The 8,737-nt window shown below is 43.9% G+C and overlaps 1 protein-coding gene across 11 annotated transcripts in view; it reads right to left on the reverse strand.

Moving 5' to 3' along the window:
- The window catches only part of LOC122541051 (multiple C2 and transmembrane domain-containing protein 2-like), a 476,548-nt gene that overhangs the window by 193,362 nt on the left and 274,449 nt on the right, over positions 1 to 8,737 (reverse strand). For all 11 annotated transcript variants that reach the window (XR_006309501.1, XM_043677545.1, XM_043677546.1 and 8 more), the window contains 2 exons: positions 2,295 to 2,481; positions 115 to 208 (listed from right to left, as the gene is read on the reverse strand). Coding sequence is in view for 10 of the 11 variants with exons in the window: in XM_043677545.1 (XP_043533480.1) it covers positions 115 to 208; positions 2,295 to 2,481 (281 nt within the window). In the remaining variant the exon portion in view is untranslated. The remainder of the gene's footprint in view (positions 1 to 114; positions 209 to 2,294; positions 2,482 to 8,737) is intronic.

The following is an 8,737-nucleotide window of genomic DNA, read 5'->3' on the forward strand; positions in this document are numbered from 1 at the left end:
ACACTGAGGAGACGGGAATCAAACCTAGGTCCCTGGCACTGAGAGGCAGCAGTGCTACCACTGAGCCATCATGCTGCTCCCCCCACTGAGCCACCGTGCCGTCCCAGAAAGTACCTGCAAAGTCTGCTGCTGCCAAGTTACTAGCTTTTACCACTTGTACTTGCAGGAACCCAATGTCGCTTATATCCTGGAAGGTATTTCTCAAACACTGAAAATCAAAATTAAAACTTCAGTTAAAAAAGTTCACCAAACAGCATAGAGAATAAAGAGCTCATCATTCACTACAGCTTCTGACTTATAACTAAACGAAGAGCCAAAATGATCTCAATGGGGAGCACGGCTCCTTCTGCTGGCGCGGTGGCTCAGTGGTTAACACTATTACCTCTCAGCTCTAGGGACCCGGGTTCGATTCCAGCCTCAGGTGACTGTGTGGGGCTTGCACTTTCTCCCCGTGTCTGCGTGGGTTTCCTCCCACACTCCAAAGATGTGCAGGTTAGGTGGATTGGCCAAGCTACATTGCCCCATAGTGTCCAGGATGTGCAGGCTAGGTGGGTTAGCCATGGGAGATATGAGGTCATGGGGGGGGTAGGTCTGGGCAGAATGCTCTTTGGAGGGTCAGTGTGGACTCGATGGGCTGAATGGCCTCTTTCCACACTGTAGAGGTGATTCTGTGCTATACTGAAATACAGCATCCTACATATGCTGGAGTAAATCTGCTCATACTTTGCCAGGACTTGAGTTTAAAAGGGATCTGTTTCATAGAATCGCCATTGATCCTCTGAAGGATATCCCAATGTTATCCCTGTAACTCTACATTTGGCACGATTAACCCACCTAGCCTGCAATCCATGGACACTATGGTCAATTTAGCATGGCCAATCTACCCTAAACTGCACATCCTTGGGAGACAAGCATCGCACCTGGAGGAATACCACGCAGACACAGGAAGAACTCCACACAGATATCGTCTGAGGCTGGAATCAAACCTGGCACCATGGAACAGTGAGACAGCAGTGCTAACCACTGAACCACCATGCCACCCAGGAAATTCTCAGCCATAGCATCATTCTTAGAATAAGATCCCAGATTATCTCACTGCCTCTTGTTAATGGGTACAATCGCACCAGGGTTTAATATAGGGCAGAACGCCAACTCACTTTGAATTATTTTCACTGTGTCCAACTTAATGCAACCTCACCACCCGAGGTCTGCTTACTAAAAATGATGCAAAGTCCAAAAGAAAAAGCTTGCATTGCTACAGATTTTATGAGGTAGGTTGGCACCTTTGTAAACTGGACCATTAGCTCTGTTATTATTTGATTTTAGATTCCCTACAGCGTGGAAACAGGCCCTTCGGCCCAACCAGTCCACACCGACCCTCTGAAGAGTAACCCACCCAGACCCATTTCCCTCTGACTAATGCACCTGACATTATGGGCAATTCTATATGGCCAATTCAGCTGATCGGCACATCTTTGGACTGTGGGAGGAAACCGGAGCACCCAGAGGAAACCCAGACAGACATGGGGAGAATGTGCAAACTCCACACAGACAGTTACCCGAGGCTGGAATCAAACCCAGGACCCTGGTGCTGTGAGGCAGCAGTGCTAACCACTGAGCCACCGTGCCGTCCTTATTGTGGAATAAGTTTCAAGTAGAGCAGTAACAAGTTGCTGTTGGGCTAAATCTAAACCTTAAACCTGAAGAAAGGGTTTCTTCTTAAGCTTCATATAATACAAGTGGTGAAATTTTGAAATAAAAGCAGAAAATGGTGGAGATACTCCACAGGTCTAGCAGCCTCTACGAATCAAGAAGTCATTTATCATCAACTTAAAAAGTTAACTGTTTCTCCCTCAAAGTTGTTGCATTGCCTGGTGTATTTCCTCTCCTTATAGACAGTAATCATCCCTCTTCTGCTGCCAGTTTGTACGTAAGAACATAAGAAATCGGAGCAGGAATATCCTGCTCCACCATTCAATAAGATCATAGCTGATCTTTTCATAGACTCAGCTCCACTTATCCATCCACAGACCATAACCCTTAATTCCTTTACTGTTCAAAAATCTAACTTTGCTTTAAAAACATTCAATAAGACAGCCTCAGCTGTTTCATTGGGTAGGAAATTCCACAGATTCACAACCCTTTGGGTGAGGATGTTCCTCCTCAACTCAATCTGAAATCTGCTCCCCCTCGTTCTGAGGCTGTGTCCCCTAGTTCTAGTGTCTACTATAAAGTGCCCACTTGCCACCTACAGTCAAGGCTTTTAAACGACTCTTGTTGTACGGTGTACTTACATATCTCTGAATAATCTGCTGCCTCTCAGTCTCATCATGCAGTGGGCTGACACAGGGGTCAGAGATGTAGACCCCGTTGCACGTTCTAATTGTGATCAACAAAACCACAGAACCCTGTCCATTTTCCAGCGACAGCTCCTTACAGTTTGCCTGTCCCTTGGAGAACGTCAAAAGGTTAACTTTGCACCTGAAACATGTTAAAATAAGACAGTGATCAGAACTTAAACATTTACAATACTAAATTAACTTTAATAAGAGCACATCATTAATGTAAATTTAATTTTGGCTTAAAAATGATTCAGTGAATGAAATTCTTTGCAATTCTCAAAAGAGTGCAAGAGGGGAATAGAATTAGACTCAAACTTCACTTGGTCAGTGCCCTAGGAGTCCTGGGTCGAGAAGATGCTAAACAAAAATCAGCCAAAGTACCCAATTGGTGTCAAAATCTCTTGATGGAAGTGAAAAAAATGTGAATATCACAAAATGAGAGAGGTTAACCTTGTGCGTCACCATGACTAATAACCCAATTTCAACAGAGACGAGCCAGTGGTATACAATGGGACTTGGGGTGAGTGCAGTTTTACACCTATCCCAATTTATCTCACTGATATAATTCAACAATCTGAAAGTCTCCCTCAGTGTATTTAGGGGAAACCCAAATTGATCTTTCCTCTATTCTTGCTTTGATTTTCCAAGGAATATTTTCAGCTTTATTAAAAAGCTGACTGTACTCAAATCAGTTGCAAGAGAGAGTTAACAAGATACAACGCACAATACAAATTGTAAAGAGTTCAGGGAAAGCAGCAATTCATTGTCAGTGGGGAAATCGATCCAATCGGTGATGGAGGAGGGTACTGGATTCCTCTCAGTGCAATAGCTCATTGAAATGGTTACAGAGCACCAAGGATGTCATTAGCATCACAACTGGATTACCTGCATGTTTCACTGAGTCATTAACTGCACCTAAAACCACGTGTGTACCAACCTGACATGGGCTAAAGAAAAGCTTATGGTGCAGAGACACAGCTACAGTACCGCTGTTGAAATGCAGTGACACCTCGTCAATCTCCAGGATAGTCTTCAAAGTCCCACTTTATAACACAAGTTCCTTTAATCTTTTAGGTCTATTTCCTCTTTGAAGAAGGCCAACAGGATTACTGGTTGCAATGTCCCTTCAATAAGAATATACAGACACCCTTCCTTTGAGACAGAGGAATAATCCAGGATAATTTCCACGTCCTTGGTCTCTTGTGATCACGTTACACTCGGGTTCTTTCGAGTGAATGTTCTTTTTCCGGAATCATCATTTCTCTGCTCATTATGAAAGTATTTATAATTGTCTTTTCATGCTCCATCAATCTTCATATGGCTTCCTATTTAAAGTCCTCACCAGTTTCTCAATCTCTTTGACGTTATTGAAAGATTCACCTCCACTGTGCCTGTTGACCTGATTTTGGGCAATCATCATTATCCTTCTCTCTCCCCTGCACGACACTACCAGCACCCACATTGATTCCTACACTTATTTGCCAAGCCAACCCAGCAGTTACTGTGATGACTGTAGTTTTGACCCTATTGCACCTATTCTTTGCACTTTACCCAGTAACAATTGTTCACATTTCTGCTCAAAATGTATCCCCCTGAACTTGACAGTCTCGATTTTCCTACAGATTGAACTACACTATGCTGTAACTACAGTTGCCAAGCTGCTCTCCAAATGATATTTTAGTTATTGGTACTTACTTGTTATCCAGAAGTATATCTATCAGACATTGCATCCCAAACAGTCACAAAGATGACAGTCAATTCTAAAGTCCACAAACACGTTTTAACTATCCCCATTCCCAAAGCAGACCTTTTGGGCGGCACGGTGGCACAGTGGTTAGCACTGCTGCCTCACAGCGCCAGAGACCCGGGTTCAATTCCTGCCTCAGGCGACTGACTGTGTGGAGTTTGCACATTCTCCCCGTGTCTGCGTGGGTTTCCTCCGGGTGCTCCGGTTTCCTCCCACAGTCCAAAAATGTGCAGGTTAGGTGAATTGGCCATGCTAAATTGCCTGTAGTGTTAGGTGCAGGGGTAAATGTAGGGGAATGGGTCTGGGTGGGTGCGCTTCGGCAGGTCGGTGTGGACTTGTTGGGCCGAAGGGCCTGTTTCCACACTGTAAGTAATCTAATCTAATCTAAAAAAAAACCTTTATCATGGTAAATTGAAAGTTGCCTGTTATCACCATGTTTAAAAAACCACATGCCTTCCCCTTTAGAGTATAAAATTCCAGGTCCTATCTCTTTTGATTGAATGATTGTTGTTACGTGCACTGTGATACAGGTACAGACCGACCGTACCATACAAAGTGCATCAGGGTAAGAGTAGAGTGCCGAATATAGTGTTCCAGCTGCAGAGAAGATACAGAAAGACAGAGAGAGAGAGAGAGAGAGAGAGAGAGAGAGAGAGAGAGAGAGAGAGAGAGAGAGAGAGAGAGAGAGAGAGAGATTAGAATTAACATTGGAGAAGGCCATTCAAACGTCTGATAACCACAGGGAAGAAGCTGTTTGTACATGTATTCAAATATGGAAGAGGGTGGGAGAGAGTATAACTAGAATGGGAGGGGTCTTTGTTTGTGTTGGCTGCTTTCCCAAGGCAGTGGGATGTATAGATGGAGTCAATGGATGGAAGGCTGGTTTACGTAATGGACTGGGCTTACTCACTCTCAAATTCCACAAGCTTTCTACCTGTTCCGTCCTGCAACACAAGTTAGTGACTGGCAGAGTGCACAGGAAAAGGCTAACAGCAGCAAAACAGGTTACTCAGCACCACATGAGCTCCCCGTTTACCCTTAGCTAATCACATTCTGCTATTCCTTCCTTCCTCATGTATTTATCTAGCTTTCCCTTAAACAAGTCTAACAATATTCACAAGGTGGTAGAGCAAAGGGAAATTCTAATCAGATACATGCATTTCAAACAACGTAAGATCTTGAGGGGATAACATTGATCAAATCCAATTCTTTTTCTCCCAGTTTCGTTTAGAAGGAATGCAAACATTGCACAGTATTTATTATATACTGTGGCTATGACATGAGAATTAGTGACTCCTAAACAAAGCGTGAAGTTGTTTCCAACAGCCCCAAGGGTTTAGAGTCACGCTGCATCGTGTCCGGGCATTGCTGACAGAAAGCATCGACAGGAGGCCACACACCAGACTCCTCCTGCAAGTACAGCCAGGTATTAATAAAGCCCCTGCACGATCCTCCGCCCCCACCACCACCCAATCCTTGGTGAATTCCAGGACTCTGGACCTGAAGGGCCACTTCCAATCTCGTTGTTTGGCATGAACATGCAGAACCCTGGAATGGGGAGTGAGTTACCTCAGGACTGCAGATGCTGGAAATCAGAGTTGTAAGTGTGGTGCTGGAAAAGCACAACAGGTCAGGCAGCATCCAAGAAGCAGGAGAATTGACATTTCAGGATTCAGGGGCTTAATTTAGCAGCGCCCAGCGATTCTAATTTCTGCTGAGGTCGCGGGAATGAAACTCAAGACAATTTAGAGGAATGAACTGATGATCCAATTTGGCAGTTAGCCACTAAGCAGTAAACAAGAAATATGACCATATTTTACTTATGCTCTTAATAGCTTCTTGCTTCTGCTTACCAAGTTAACACAATTTGTAAATATTTTTCTACATCATTCTCTCTTGGTTTAATTTGCTCTCTTAATTGTTTCACATATTTCAATCGAATGCTTAACATAAATACAATTAAAACTATTCAATATATTGATATGAATCTGCCATGTCCCATTCTGTTTCCAATTTACAAAAAAAACATCAATCACCCAGTTTCTAATTCCACTCTGACCACAGACACATGCTTAATACTTAAACGGAGCAACAGAACAGAATCACAATCTGCATTTGTTGCCCAATGCCATTCAAGAACATTCTCTGCCGTCCAATATCAGCCACGTGCCACTATTAATCTTCAGGGGGCCTTCCTTCTGCTGGTCGGCCCACCCACGAGGCAAAATCCTCCCAGAATCTCTGCCCCTCTCCCTTCTCTCAGCTTCTCCATTTTCTTCCTCTTCAAACAGCCAGGGCTCCTCAGTCAGATGCTGCCAGACATTCATCTCCAGCCCTGGTGCTACCCAGGCGGTCACACTCTGTGGCAAACACTGTTGCATTCTCCTGACAGGTCTTTGCATTCCAGTAGAACCTGATTGATTGATTTGTCAACTTTGGAAAAACTTCAGATAACAAGGTGCTGACTTGTTGCAATGTTTTCACTTAATCGCATTGAATCCAGTTCATTTCCTCGCTTTGTGCGATTGGAGGGCACTTTGCCCTATCTTTCCCGTCTACAGTTCGAATCCAGAAATATTTACAACAGCGCTCAGCTGCAACTGACCATTTAATTGCTGCAGTTGTTTGCAGTGAAAGATCAATCAGTGAGTTGTCAGACGAACAATAGGAGGCAATTAAGAGGCGGTTCAATACCTATTCAGAGGGGTGTTACAGCTTTCAGTCAGCATGATGTCTAAAGATCACCCAGAAGAGATTAAGACAACTTTTGTGAGACAGATAATTTAAACTATATTGCGCTAGACCAATGCTAGTGACACCAAAGAGTCATACGTGAATCAGCCATCCAGCCTCTTCACTGCCATTCATAGTTTGTGGCTGATTTAGACCATGGCTTCATTTGCTTATTTTGATTTTGGACCATTTGCTCACTGGTCTAAAATAATCAACTTAAGTCTCAACAGTTTCACCCAAGACAACAGCTTTTTTTGCAATAAGCAACTCCACATTTCCACCATGTTGTGGGAAAACAAAATTACCTGTCATCACCCCAAACAATCAGTGTCACTTCTAATGTTACACCCCCTGTTCTGTAGCACCTTTGTGGATCGGTGGCAGTGTCCCTACCTCTGGACCAGTAAGCTCAGGTTCAATCCCTACTTCATCCAGATGGCCAAGGCATACAAGTCTATGGGCCAGGTGCTGGAAAATGGAGTAGAATAGTTCAATCTGAAGGGCCGAAAGGCCTTTTTGTGTGTAGATCTCTGGTGATTCTTTATGGATTAGAAATTGTTTAGGTCTCGTGCCTGGACTGAAAAGCAAAAGGAAATCATTTCTCACCATCTACTCTTTAATCACCTCATACACCGCATTTCAACCATTCTTTAACTTGAAAGCATAAGCTGGTCTAGCCAATCTGTCCTTATGGCTTAACCCTATTAGTCCATCTATCATTTCATTGAATTTGTGCTACACCCACTCCAAGTGTACTCCAGTTGTCTTTAGAAGTGGTACCTGCTTTATTCTGTACTTTACATTAATACTGTTGGCGGTACATTGAGACAGCAGTCTGGAATCTCCTCTGGGCTGTGGGCATCTGCATGAACACTGTTCCCTACATAAGCACAGCTCTTCAACTCCCTCCATACTGCAGCACTCCTTTATTTATATCTGTACACAGTAGGCTATCGAATGCAGTTCTCCAGCGTAATATTGATGAGCCCTCTCGTCACATGACCATATAAATTGATGATTTAATCATAGAGATGTACAGCATGGAAACAGACCCTTCGATCCAACTTGTCCATGCCGACCAGATATCCCAACCCAATCTAGTCCCACCTGCCAGCACCCGCCCCATATCCCTCCAAACCCTTCCTATTCATATACCCATCCAGGTGCCTTTTAAATGTAATTGTACCAGCTTCCACCACTTCCTCTGGCAGTTCATTCCATACACGTACCACCCTCTGCATGAAAACGTTGCCCCATTGGTCTCTTTTATATCTTTCCCCTCTCACCCTAAACCTATGCCCTCTAGTTCTGGACTCCCCGACCCCAGGGAAAAGACTTGATAGGAAGGAGACCAGAATTGCACGCAATATTCCAGAAGTGGCCTAACCAATGTCCTGTACAGCTGCAACATGTACAGCTCCCAACTCCTGTACACAATACTCTGACCAATAAAGGAAAGCATACCAAATGCCTTCTTCACTATCCTATCTACCTGCGACTCCACTTTCAAGGAGCTATGAACCTGCACTCCAAGGTCTCTTTGTTCAGCAACACTGCCTAGGACCTTACCATTAAGTGTACAAGTCCTGCTAAGATTTGCTTTGTCAAAATGCAGCACCTCACATTTATCTAAATTAAATTCCATCTGCCACTTCTCAGCCCATTGGCCCATCTGGTCAAGATCCTGTTTAATCTGAGGTAACCTTCTTCGCTGTCCACTACACCTCCAATTTTGGTGTCATTGCAAACTTACTAACTGTACCTCTTATGCTCACATTCAAATCATTTATATAAATGATGAAAAGTAGTGGACCCAGCACCGATCCTTGTGGCACACCACTGGTCACAGGCCTCCAGTCTGAAAAACAACCCTCCAGCACCACCCTCTGTCTTCTACCTTTGAACCAGTTCTGGA

The sequence above is a fragment of the Chiloscyllium plagiosum genome, chromosome 36 (genome assembly GCF_004010195.1).
Source record: "Chiloscyllium plagiosum isolate BGI_BamShark_2017 chromosome 36, ASM401019v2, whole genome shotgun sequence".
In the NCBI taxonomy this organism is placed as follows: Eukaryota; Metazoa; Chordata; class Chondrichthyes; order Orectolobiformes; family Hemiscylliidae; genus Chiloscyllium; species Chiloscyllium plagiosum.